This window comes from Mizuhopecten yessoensis, unplaced genomic scaffold (assembly GCF_002113885.1).
Source record: "Mizuhopecten yessoensis strain PY_sf001 unplaced genomic scaffold, ASM211388v2 scaffold9385, whole genome shotgun sequence".
Lineage (NCBI taxonomy): Eukaryota > Metazoa > Mollusca > Bivalvia > Pectinida > Pectinidae > Mizuhopecten > Mizuhopecten yessoensis.
In genome coordinates, this window is record NW_018408021.1 from 732,746 (window position 1) to 746,265 (window position 13,520).

General features: G+C 35.3%; 1 protein-coding gene across 1 annotated transcript; it reads left to right on the top strand.

The window, feature by feature from the left end:
- The first annotated feature begins 792 nt into the window (after positions 1 to 792).
- Positions 793 to 9,718, top strand: LOC110457971 (sialate O-acetylesterase-like). The gene is made up of 9 exons (XM_021509489.1): positions 793 to 895; positions 1,547 to 1,881; positions 2,366 to 2,501; positions 4,229 to 4,388; positions 4,735 to 4,817; positions 5,605 to 5,735; positions 7,554 to 7,708; positions 8,541 to 8,754; positions 9,446 to 9,718. The coding sequence occupies exons 1-9, from the start codon at positions 838 to 840 to the stop codon at positions 9,677 to 9,679; spliced, it is 1,506 nt and encodes a 501-aa protein (XP_021365164.1). The 5' UTR covers positions 793 to 837; the 3' UTR covers positions 9,680 to 9,718.
- Positions 9,719 to 13,520: the final 3,802 nt, after the last annotated feature.

Here is a 13,520-nt window from a genome sequence, read left to right on the forward strand (position 1 = left end):
CGCAGACATGTACAACACTGAACGAGCCAACTGTTTCGTCCTGTTGGTGCTCATCGATCATACTAGGGGCCAAACAGGAGGCAATCGTAATTCGCCTACACAACTGTTGAAACAAAATGGGAGAGTAGGGTTGGGAATGTGGGCGTACATGTAAGACCCTTAAATAAAAAAATAAATAAAAAATAAAATAAGCAGTACAGGCTTATTTCAAGTCAGTAATGAAACAATCATGTCTTTAATGAACCAGGTACAATTATTTTATTTTATTGCTGTAAATGATGGCGTTTGAACGACAGTGTTTAATTAAACAATCGTCCACCGGCATTGCTATAATTTTGATTATACAGTACGTTTTTTTTCCGAGCGCCACATCTGTGCCTTTTCTTGTAACATTTTACTTTAACGGACAGTATGCTGATACAATAAAAAAGGCATTTCAGTTATCATGCAATGCTGTATGTCATTTTGATAAAACGCAAATTTCCCCGTGCATTTTGTTGTATGTAGCACATAGCAAGTTGTAGGTACATTGTATATATTATTTTAGGAAAGCTAATTAGAAGAGACTGTTTAGGTATTTTTGAATTTCCAACGTAATGATATGGCTGAATAATGTGGGGAGTTTGTTATCATGCTCTGATTCAGACTTTATAGTGGTGACGGTTTCTTACGAAATTGTCACAACTCTTCATGTTTACGAAACGTTCGAATACAGATAAAGACAGAACACCTTTCATACAGGTTATGCACTTCTAAACTCGTCTGGCCTACACAACTTACAAGATAAGCTTGCTAGGGTCACACGAACGAGCCAGGTGAATTCATTCTGCTTGGTGGATGATGGCAGTAATGGACAAATTTATCTTGATCACCGTTCTAATCTCACTCAGTCATGGTAAAGTGTATTATATATTTCCTGGGCATATTAGTTTAGTTTCATATAAAATATTGAGGTTAAAGAGCTGACTATTTGTTTTTTTCATTTTAGATTTACCGCTTTATTGAATACTTTTTATAAACAGTTAAGAACGCACGTGAACAGGATGCTGTGTTTTTTGCAGATTATTTACAAACGTGTATATAGTTAATAATCGAAGCATATTCAGCTTTCTCATTGTTCAACTAACTTACCTTGCAATATGATAGTGTTATGTAACGTCAGCATAAATGAATGTCCATGCTTACCCATTGGGTCATTCTTAATCAAATGTTTTTTTTTAAATATACGGGTAAATGTGAATTTTTCATTTAACGTCAGTACACCTAGCTATACAAGTTAACAAGTTACCAAGCTCGTAATTTAGTTAAGCATACTTTATATTAATAACTATAGTTATTGCTGTTCTGGATATGGGAAGAGATCGGAGTGAATACTTGAGATATGTTTCGTTTTCCTCTCTTTTCTGTCTGATTTCTTTGATATCTACTTTCTTTTTACTGCGGTGTTTCCCATGACACATCCCTAATTTAACACATGCTAAATCCAAAGGAAACAAACAAACATTTGGATGAATAACATTGTGAATTACGTTGATCTTTCACACAGTTTGTGAGTCAGCATTTACCTTTGCCTCTACCTACGAGGATCATATGGTCCTCCAAAAAGGGCCACGTGGGGCAGTAGTTTGGGGAAAGTCAACTAAACTAGGTGACACAGTTCACGTGTCATTAAATGGCCACGAAGTTGCTCATGCTAATGTTACACACGATGAGTATGGTGGGCTGATGTGGATTGTAAAGGTCGTCATGAATACAAACAACTACGGTCCCTACAACCTCACAGCACTGTCGAGCTTAGGGGAGCTAACTCTCCATGACGTTATGTTTGGTGACGTATGGGTGTGTTCCGGCCAAAGTAACATGGTGTTTCCCTTACTTTGGGTAAATACATGTATTCCTATTGCATAACTTACATACTATATAGTAAAATATTAAATATTAAAATACAGTGAATTAAATATTGAAAGAAATAAAAAGCAACTGCATATTTATATGTATATATATTCGATATTTATGGGCAAAGAAGTAGTTCCAACATATATTTATATATACCTATGTAAACGTCCAGAGAAACCACAAATAAAGAGAAAATAAATAGACTTGATTAGGAAAATAAATATGAAATATACATTTATGTAAAAATCAAAATAATCAAGACATATTTTTACACTTAGAAAAAAACCTTACTCAGAGTATACATTCAATAACTGAAACTTACAACTCTTTAACGAAATCGAGGACATAATTTCGTTTTAAAATCGACATATCCCTTTTCCAAGTGCGTGAATTGTTCATTAATATAAACAAAACACGAACGTCTTATCAATTATATTTTTTTTAATAATAACACTATTTTTCATTCCAGTTAGTCAATGCCACGGAAGAGTATGAAGATGCCTCAAACTATGCCAATGTACGAGTGTTTAGAGAGCCTTTCCATCAATCCAATGTTTCTTTGGAGGATTACAGACCTTATCTTCCATGGTCGAGACCAACTGAGCGTATGTATATTTCTGAGTGTCCTGTCGAAGTTTACATACATTAAATGTACCTTGGCCCACATGTATAAAACATTTCAACTCTTGAGATTTCCTCAAGTCTACGATTTCCCATAGACAAAACATTGCTTGAGATTTTCCTTAACTTTAAGATGTTTTATACAAGTGGGCCCTTATTTGAAGAGTAGAAGTATATATGAACCGTAACATTTAATTTATTCTGTGTCTAAGATAGTTCGTAAGAGATAAACATGTCTGTGCTCAGGGGAACCATTACCACAGTCAAATATGATTCGAAACATTTATCATAACAAAACAGGTGTCATTATTGAAATATTCAAATCGTTAAAATGAAACAAGTCAAGTAATTTTAAAATTTGAGTCGCTGATAGTAGCGGACTTAAAGACTATTTCATATGTACCGTAGGTGGCAAGAGTATTCCTCCCGAGGGGATCATAAATTGGGGTGAAACCCGAGGCTTCGCCCCAATTATGATCCCCGAGAGCGGATTTTTTTATCCACCCATCGTTACATATGAAAGAGTATTGTTTTCTCATTACCTCTCAATGCCCACATACAGTCGCCATCTTCCGGTTTTTTAAATACTTCCTACGTGGTTTAAAAACAAAAATAGAAGTAGAAATATATTCTCAATACCCTCAAACCGCAACATCGTTGAAAGCATAAAAACAACACATTTCCATGATTACTCTATGGTTTAGTTGTTATTCAACTTTCTATTTTCCATACGATTTTTTCTAAGCGCCATCTTTGAAACTCATCGCTACTTACTGTACATCTCATTTAGTGAGTAAGTTGCTGACATGGGGAGTTACTACGTGATGTGATTAGCTTATGTAAGATAGACTCAGCAAACATGGTTATCTTACATGGCCAGCGTTATCTTACATGACCGGTTATGAGAGAAATTCTTCTCCGCCTTGTTCAACATAGTGCAAGGTTTGTTTCAAATATATACAATAGATTCGATAATCATGTTCATTTGTCAACTGGAGTTGGATAATCTAACCTCCGTTTAGAACCACCAACCTTAAGTTATATATATATGTTTTAAACAGACACTCCAATAGAACAGGTAGTTGAGAATCGGTATAAAACCGTGCTTTAGTTGATGTTTAAAACGCATACGCAGTGATAACGTCTCATCCACACCATACTTTTGATAAAAGGGTAAAACCGGAGTCGAGAGCAGTAGTATGTCATTTGATACATCAGTAGTTTAAAAAACTAAATAAATACATAAATAATAAACATATCACTAAATTAATAAATTAAACAAGAGAACGCCAAAGTGTGAACAAAAATGTAATTCGATCTCATAATCGATGCTGCTAGGACAAAACCTGATGAACGGCAGAAATGAAATATTCACATTGTAACTCTTATATAATTTAATCCCGAATTAATAAACATTATAACTTTTTAGGACAAAATGTATTCGAGTTATTATACATTTCTATACAGATTGCTTCAAATGTTCTGTCTTTTTGAAGTAAAGGGTTAGTATGGAATCAAGAGTAGTAATGATTTCTTGCTGTATTAAGGTTAAGACATGTTCTCCTACACGCAATATATATTTTGATAAAGCTTCGCAACTGTTATATCGGTTTCATTACACATCGGTCTTGCATTTAGAGATATGACAGGTGTTTTATGTTACATTTACAAATATTCCCCCCAAAGAAATGCATTGACCACAACATTGTAGATTCCTTGAAGTCGTTTTCCGCCGTCTGTTGGTTGTTTGGCAAACGCCTTTCATCCCAGTTTCAATACCCCATTGGATTGATGGAAACTAACGTTGGAGGCACAAGGATAGAATCATGGTCTTCACCCGAGGCTTTGAGCGCATGTCCGTCAACTAGGAGGTATGGTAGACTAAAATTATTGTGATTAAAGCTAGAAACATCAGCACAAAAACATGGTAGCCAAATATGGCATCATAATATAATGATATTCCACGGGTTGGGCCTGGTAGCTAGACCTTTAGTCATAGGTAACCAAGTAGCAACAAGATCTTAGATTTTCATATTCTTTTTTTTTTATTTCTAAACATTTTCTTCAGGTTGGTAAGTATGGATTAAAAAGAACTTCTCATAATTCTTTTTTTTTATGATTAAAAGTCTCAACTTTTATATTGTTATTGTGTTCTTTAAAATGTTTGTTTAATAATTATGTCATATCCAATTGTTATATTTAACATGTTGATAAAAGAGTGACTGGACATTCTACTCTTTGGAATGGAATGGTGACGCCTCTCCTGCGTAACACTATATATGGCGCCATCTGGTATCAAGGTATAAACAAGTTATTTCAGCATCAAACAGCATTCTGTTCCGTGTTATATGACCATAACACAGAACAGAATGCTGATTTTTATTAATTTTTAATTTCTAAGTTCAAAACGCTCTTATAAATTCGGGGTTCGCGGTGTTTGTTCAAGAGGTAGAACGGTCCAAAAAATATTGATACTATTACCATAATTTAATCAATCAATATATTCGATTCACATTTTATAATGGTCTTACATAAAATAATGCATATTATTGAATCATAGTGAGGTTTTCTGCTAATCCGCTTGCTAGTGCGGAGGGGAATAACTATCCGGTAGTTAGTCGGTCACGTATGTGTTATGGTCTCACAAATGTAAATATAATACAATAACACCTTTAGGCACGACGAGAATGTTGTAACACGGTATATGTACGTATGGAATTAAATAACAATATAGCGTTATGTTCACGAATTGCTTTCCAGATGGGTTCAAGTTCACACTTTCATTGATGTATTGACTCACTTAGGTTGATTTGATGACAAAACCATTAATGTGTATATTATTATATTGTAATTAACATGAACATAACCATAATAACATTTTAAAGTAAATAAAAGTAATAAAAAAAGAATACCTCATGTTAACAGACTATTTTGCTACATAGAGTATGGTATGAAACAAAACAAAAAGTCAATTTCGTAAATAATTCGTTGCTCTCGCATAAATACAATGAAATAAGTGTAATATTGGAGAAAACCGATACATTTTACGTATTTACCTTTTACACATTTACCTTATTTTACTCGAAGGGGAGGCAAACATCCATAAACCGAACCTCTACTCGTGTCAGTTTCCCGCCATGATAGCTGACTGGAGACACAAATTCAGTGCTGCATCTCAACACACGACATCGCCAAATTTCCCGTTCGGATTTGTACAAGTAAGATGCTCAATCATTGATAAAGTCGTTATTGGGATGTCTTATATGGCCTCAGACCACAATTAATTCTACTATCTGTTACTACCAAAAGAAAATTGAAATTAAAATATTTGAATGTCACTACCCTGCATGCATAGGGGAAAATACCAAAAATCACAAAAATATCACTGCGCAAGCCTCATCACTCATTGTGTCCTGCTACGATTACAAACATGAAAACTGTGTCAAAAATTGAATCACAAGAATAGATAATGTTGAACAATTCTATGAAAAAAACCCTGTACAAATCTGTCATAGATCAGGCAGGAAAAAGTATTTAGTAACTGACCTGAAATGTCATTATGCACTACATTCGTGTACAATAACACGGAAGAGTATTTGTGGTCGGAGGCCAAATGTGATTTTAATTATATTTTCGCTCCTTTATTTTCGGATTTGACGTTCGACATTTCTTTCCAATATGTCGTGTCGTCAATAAATTCGTTAAAACTGACGCAAATAAAAACATTTTATAAAATGTGCATTTCCCCCCAAGGCAACGACGAGTTCATAAAGATTTGTTCAAAATATAAGACAGCAAAATGAAGTGTTACTTACACCCCTTATGGTTACAATAATTGTATCGATTGTATAAATTGTATATATGTGTACTGTGAAGCGCTTAAGAGCGGCTTTTTCTAGCTAGATCGGGCGCTTTATTAACTGTTGTTTACCATTGTTATTGTAGAAACCTGAATTACACTTAATTTAGTATTTGAGGTCAAGGTCAAAATTAGGTCACAGTGGCTTCGTTTTACGATGCGACAAACCTCCTTTCTGTTATGTACATATATAGGTTAATATAAATTCATAAAACAAAGGCTGAAATGTACTTCCCGAAAATGGTTTTTTTAATAACCAGAGTTCAAAGCCTAATGTAAATTGACGTCACAGTGATCTAGTATTAGGATACGATACGCTGTCTTGCTATGGTGTACCTATTTATAAAGTTTGACCGCGGAAATACAACGCTAAACTCCACGTGACATTTCGTCCATTTTTCGGTCATAATTAGTACCCGAATCGGTATACTATATCACAAGCAATGGAACTTTTTTTATTTCTACTTATTGTTGATGAGCTGATGGCAACAAAATAAAATGCTTTTAAAAAAACGAAGATGTAAGCCAATTTCTTGGTTTTCTGACATTTTTACTTTTTAAGTCATCGTGTACTTTTTAAATGTCGCTGATAACAAAACTATTTAGTCAAAATGCTGACAGATATCTTTGTTGTAATAACATATCCGAGGAACATACACATATGTAATTTTCTGACCGTGTACCCATTGGGGAAGAGTACCAAGTCAGCGCAGACGGACAAACGGCCAGACCTAATACTATATAAACCCATCCCACCTGTCTTCACCGCAACGGGGGTATACAAACGAAGGTGATATAATTTTCCCGCTCTACATGTGGCACTCACGATATAATCTCCGGTCAAATCTGAAAAAGTGCTTGGTCACCGACGATCTATCATTTAGGGAATAACTCCTTAATTGCGAAACCAATGGAAGTCATGATAACGTCAATGAGACATTGTCATATTTGCTTGAAACATATTTGGTAGACTACCTTGGGCACACAGTGCAATGATCAACAGATGACATATATCCCGAAAATCCTCGAATAACGAACTCATTCTCACATTTTAATTTTACAAGCAGAAAGGAAATGTTAGTAACATAATTCCCTTTGGTTAATACCATTACCTTTAACATTATAACACAGATAAACACTTAATACTTTTATCTCTTTATTTCATTTGTTTAAACAGCTAGCCGCTAACAGAAATGTATCGGCGACTACTGGATTTCCGTCCCTGCGATGGGCTCAGACAGCTGACTACGGCACGGTTCCCAATGCCAAGATGCCAAACACATTTATGGCAGTAGCGATGGATCTACCGGACTTCGACTCTCCACACGGAAAGTAAAGTCACAACTTAATACTTGTATACCTCAGATTGTTTCGGGTTCATTTTAATACATGTCCATCTATGATTATCAAACTCTTTGTGGACAATGGTTGCTGCAACAAAACTTTCTATTCCTACTTTCTTAACCGTCATGAAAGAGTTTTTTTCTTGGGTCTAGGTAAGTGATTTTTTGTATAGATTGGTTGATATTGCGATAATATTGCAAAATACAGTACGCTTCATGGAGATTTATCTATGTTTTTTCTTTTGGATAAGAATCTTTTTTATTCAAGATGTCACCAACGCTAGTGTGAATATGCATGGAATTTAATTGTCGAGAGATGGTCGGTGTATTTTCGAAAACATTTGCGTTAACCATTAATAATTATTTATGGATACACATCTGAGATTGTCATAAATCACATTTCAATATGAAGCATGTTATTCAAATTTCTTGTTTTCACCAAACTCTCGATTTTGCTGTGCTATCTGCTCCAGTCACTAGCAAACTTTGAAATATGACCTGATGGTCGTATCGATATATGTTCTGTAAGTTTGACGTCAGAATTATGATAATGAGTGTGACGTAAACAATTAACGATGGCAACGATGACAGGAGAAAACGTCAAGGATTCTCTGAATGGTTTTATGAAAAAATAAAATTTAAATGATTCGGTTCTATTTAATTTAATCCCAATTGATCTGTTTAGCTTGATAAAGTCACGCGTCACAAATAAAAACATATGGAGTCGCTTCGTCAGTGTTATAAGGAATTGACATGCATTGAAAATCATATATATGTATAATACATCAGATGCGAGAAGCTAATTAAACGTACTTTTTTAGCATCCATCCCCGTTTTAAACATGACGTAGCATCCCGTCTGGCCTTGTCAGCTCTCGGTGTGGCGTACCACCAGTCAGGACTAGAGTACCAGGGTCCTTACCCATCAGATTACCACGTGACTGGTCACTCCCTAAATATAGAGTATAACCATGGACGGACCCCCATTAGACTGACCGTCAACGCTACTCGAACAGGAGTGGGCGCCGAATTCGAGGTATTATTGAGATATAACTAAAAACACGAAGAAAGGAACCAATGACATACATTTAAAATTTAGTTCGATGATGCATAAAGCCAAAAAAAGTTATTTTTCTGTAGCATATGTCAGGTTCGTTCATTTAGAGCTTATCGACGGTACTTTGGAAAAACGTAAGGAAAATCCATGTATGTAGAAAGTATCCTAAAACTGATGTAGAAACAAAGCAGAAGTAAGGGCGCATATATAACCCCTTTACATATTAGCGATACAAACTATTTAAGTTTCGGCAGTTTAGTAACAGAAATGACTTAAAGATTCCTATCCAACTTTCTATACACAGTTACCTCCCTTTTACTTCCGTTTGGATATAGCTGTAGCACATTTGGGCTTGTACACTTCCGTTAACGAGGCACCTCAATCATTTACTGCGATAGTATAACAACCTGAAGTCCATGGTTCAAATCCTGCTATAGCCTTAAATAATTTGTTTACACTCGGAACTCTCTTGTTGATTAAATTAAATTAATTCTTCATTTAAGTCCCGCAAGCTGTTGATTTCTTTTCAGATATGATTTATTAAGGTTATAGTCATCCTGGTTTCAAATACTTCGTAACATGTGTTAGCAGTGGTATAGTGATTTACAATTATTTAATTGTAATGCATAGATCTAAATAATGTCTCATACACCTTTATTCTTTACTCAAGGTATGTTGCTCAGTTCATCATTGCCCAAACACTTACCGGCATTGGAAGTCTGCCCCGATAACGTCACATGATGTGTCATCCGTTACGCTTGATACAAGCACATGTGGTAACGTGGCCCTGTCTGCGGTAAGATACGCGTGGAGGGAGAGTCCGTGTGAGTTCAAGCAGTGTGCTGTGTACGGGAGAGATACTGATCTCCCTGCCCCTACATTTTACCATAGCTTTCACGGATAGTGTGTAAAATGGTTTGGGAATAAAAAGAAGTTTTATTTTCGTTTCTGTTTATTTGCTACCTTTCACGGAAAGCCACTCTCAGTCAGCGGAGTATAAATGTTGTGTCGCGAGTGACATCTTTATATTGGAAAAGAAGCCATATCGCTCATCATTTGTGAAATATTCACCAGTTATGGACTTTTGTTGAGGTATATATGTGGTTATATGAGAAAGCGATATTGAACGAAACGAAGTCCATAAAACACATAAAAATAGTAACTACAATTCAATATCATATGATAATACAATATAAACTTATTTAGTGTACAACAATTTTGAAACAAGTTATTTCAGCTTATATTAAACCAATCACTAACATTTATATTTGAGTATCAGATAAACTCTGAAAGGGTTAGTATTCCAAAGCATCTGTGATCAAACTGTTACACATTATGATGGAATTGAAACAATAGGAAACTGATAATAAAGAATCAACTAGTTGAAGTCACTTCTCAAATACTTGAAGTTGCCAAGATTCTATGACATATGTACAACATTATATACATCAGGTAATATTCAAAGATTGTTAATGAAAACGTAACAATTATGCATAATCATTGTACCTGACATTGTCTCGAATGGGCTGGACATTATTCATACTGCTTAGTTGGTAAACTTTACATGGGATTTGTTTACGCTATATTTGCGGTCTTCAAAGAAGCGCAAAACTAAAAGCCAATGGAATTTAAAAACGACAAATTATAATCTCTGTGAATATATATAAAAAAAAAACTAAACAGAGAAATACCCATTGCCTCGGTTACTGCCGCAAACTGACTCATGCCTTTAATTATCAGTTTGAGCTAGGTCAAATTGCTATCAACGATACAACAGACGGTAGAACATATTACTGATTTAAATATGGTGTGGTCTACTCGTTTAAACATATTATAACGCACCTCGGACAAAAATGTCCAAAAACCATTGGTTTAGAGCTGTCACGTGGTGACCCTCTAATTTTCTATAAATGGTCAGTAGGATTCCTATTATAGGGCAATATGGCCGCCCATTGCTCACCTCTCCAAAACTAAAACAACAGATACGGGTACCTGAATATTCTGCAAATATCTTGCACACAAATGTTTTACTTAAAAACTGGTAAAGTGTGATCTTTTACCATGACCTTTGACCTTTGACCATTTGATCGTTTGATCTTGACCTATGATTATCAAAATTCAAACCAGTTATGGAGCTCGGTGTATTTGCTTTTTTGGACTCTTTTTTTGGCATACAAAAGTGACCAGAATAAATATTTTGCACCCTTTGTTTCTCTATCTCCACTCTTTTTTTTCTTATCGCAATACTTGGCAATAGCTCACATTTGGCCTTAGCTTTTAACGTTGGCCAAGGTGGAGATGGGAATGGGTTTTGTCCCCGAAGAGGGGCATAACTATATCCTTAAAATGATAGTGGGTATTCCCCGCTAAGTCATCGCTGCAGGTTGGTTATCGGAATCGAGAAAAGAATCCACCTGCTGTTACCCACTGCATGTATCGAAGGTGACGACTTATGTGGAACACCCCCTACCCCCTTGTATAATTTGGGATTCTCTTTTGTGCCCTCTACACGTGGGGACACAAAAACGACAAAAAAATAAGTGGGCTGGTCCAATTGCAACTTTTTGGAATTGTATGTTTCTTTCTATTTCTATCTACCTTTTCTTTCCTAGTGCCTTGCCTGTCAATACCTCACTGCTGGCTTTAATGTGAGCTTTCGCCCAGGTATTTCAGTGAAATTGAATTATTAAGTCGGCATCAGATCCGCGCACAAGGAGGCAAGCACACCATCATACCCTGTGTCCGGCACACATACACGCTTGCGTGGTTACACAACACACATGAACAAGTTTACATACGTATCTTATCATGTATCAATATACAGATGTGCAGTATGATATTTGTTGAAACAAATAAGCAAATAAATAGATAAAAAATGTTGATTTTAACATACCCCCTCCGAATAGATTCACGTCGATAATGCACGCATCTACGTAACGTTGGCCGGATTTGTCAGTGAAAAGCGCCTCCAGTGGCACTCAATCGTAGCCATTACATATGTCTGATGCATCGTTGGTTTGTCAAAGGTAAAGTGATTAAACTTACAGACAGATATGTTCGGATCGTGTGCAAATCAGTGGGAGTATAATTGATTTGCAAAGTATCAGAAACGACAAGAAACGCAGATTACTTTAAATTTCTTGTTTTGCCTGGAAAGATATTTTTAGAGTGGTAAATTAAGTGACTTATTTGCATAGATTACAACTAAGCAAAGTGTACCAGGTTAAATTTCCATATAAAATAAAATAAAAAATATTTGAAAAAAACGGTAACTTAAAAATATTCTTATGGTGAAATCTCAGTGATTTAAAATAAGACGACGAGAGGATACTCAAGAGATCACAAAACCAAAATTCAAACCCAAAATCGACAAAACTAGGGCAAAATATGAACAAATGAAACATTAACAAGATTCAGATCAGGTGTTCCGGAAGGGTAAGCATCTTTTGCTTTTTGAACGGCACCCGACATGTAAATCTAGGTCACATCCAAGTAATATCAAGTTCTCACATCGAGAATTCGGATGGTTACAACAAAATCACAAGGCACGCAATTAAGCATTGAACTGTTTTTTGTATGGTATTTATGATCTATTTGAATGACACAGCTTTGCAAGCAAACAACATAATGCGCGCTAGCGCATTATGATTTGTTTGCTTGCAATGATGTGTCATTCAAATAGATCATAAATATCATACAAAAACAGTTCAATACTTATATTTACGTTTTCTCTGCCTCTTATGTTCTTTTTAACTTATAATTTATAATTAAAATTAAAAATGCCCGCCTTATCGACAGTCCACACAATTTCGTTCNGCATAACAAAACATTGACCTTCATATCACATAAAGAGGTATATTTCCCATTGAGATCCTGATGGCGACCACAAGACTTGTCCGATATCTTCATCAACCTGCATTTTTGGAAACCTTGTGATGTAAGTTTGTCGATCAGTAGTCACGTTACAGTGCAGTAACATTCCCAACGGCCCAATGTGTTGGTATACGGGAACAAAATATCGGTTACAAGAGGCGCGATTCATGTGTAACAAAATGTTACCCGTCAATACGCTGTACACGGAAAGATGCCTATGTCGATTACAACGTAAACCCTATTGTGATATTCAAGTTCATTTATAACTTGCTACCCTAGCGTAACGATGATGCATTCAAAAGAAGCTTACATTTGGCAATGCTAAAGTAATTCAAACATCAAAATAATCTGGATATAAACTGTGGAAGGGAGATATTCAGAACCTCGAATTACAGTTGAGTTAGCATACTTCCCTGAATGAATAAGTCAAACTTAGAATAAAAGTATTACAATGTATTTTAAATCATTTCATAGTTATACTCTCACAAAGTCATTTAGTTTGTATGATATTTAAATCATAACACAACTGAGAAATGACCATAATATTTAGTTGTGATATGTGAAACAAGAATGTTTTCTTAACTTGTTAACCGTCCAGAACAAAAACCTTTCTGTCCTTTTGGTTAAATTGTTATCCTTCCAGATCAAAGACCTTTCTGTCCTTTTGGTTAACTTGTTAACCTTCCAGATCAAATACCTTTTTGTCCTTTTGGTTAACTTGTTAACCTTCCAGATCAAAGACCGTTCTGTCCTTTTGGTTTACTTGTTAATCTTCCAGATCAAAGACCTTTCTGTCCTTTTGGTTAACTTGTTAACCTTACAGATCAAAAACCTTTCTGTTCTTTTGGTTAACTTGCTAACCTTCCAGATCA

Coding starts and splice junctions, on each gene's coding strand:
- LOC110457971 (XM_021509489.1), top strand. CDS start 838: ATGATGGCAGTAATGGACAAATTTATCTTGATCACCGTTCTAATCTCA. Junction 1,882..2,365: donor TGGTGTTTCCCTTACTTTGG/GTAAATACATGT, acceptor TTTTCATTCCAG/TTAGTCAATGCCACGGAAGA. Junction 7,709..8,540: donor TTCGACTCTCCACACGGAAA/GTAAAGTCACAA, acceptor GTACTTTTTTAG/CATCCATCCCCGTTTTAAAC.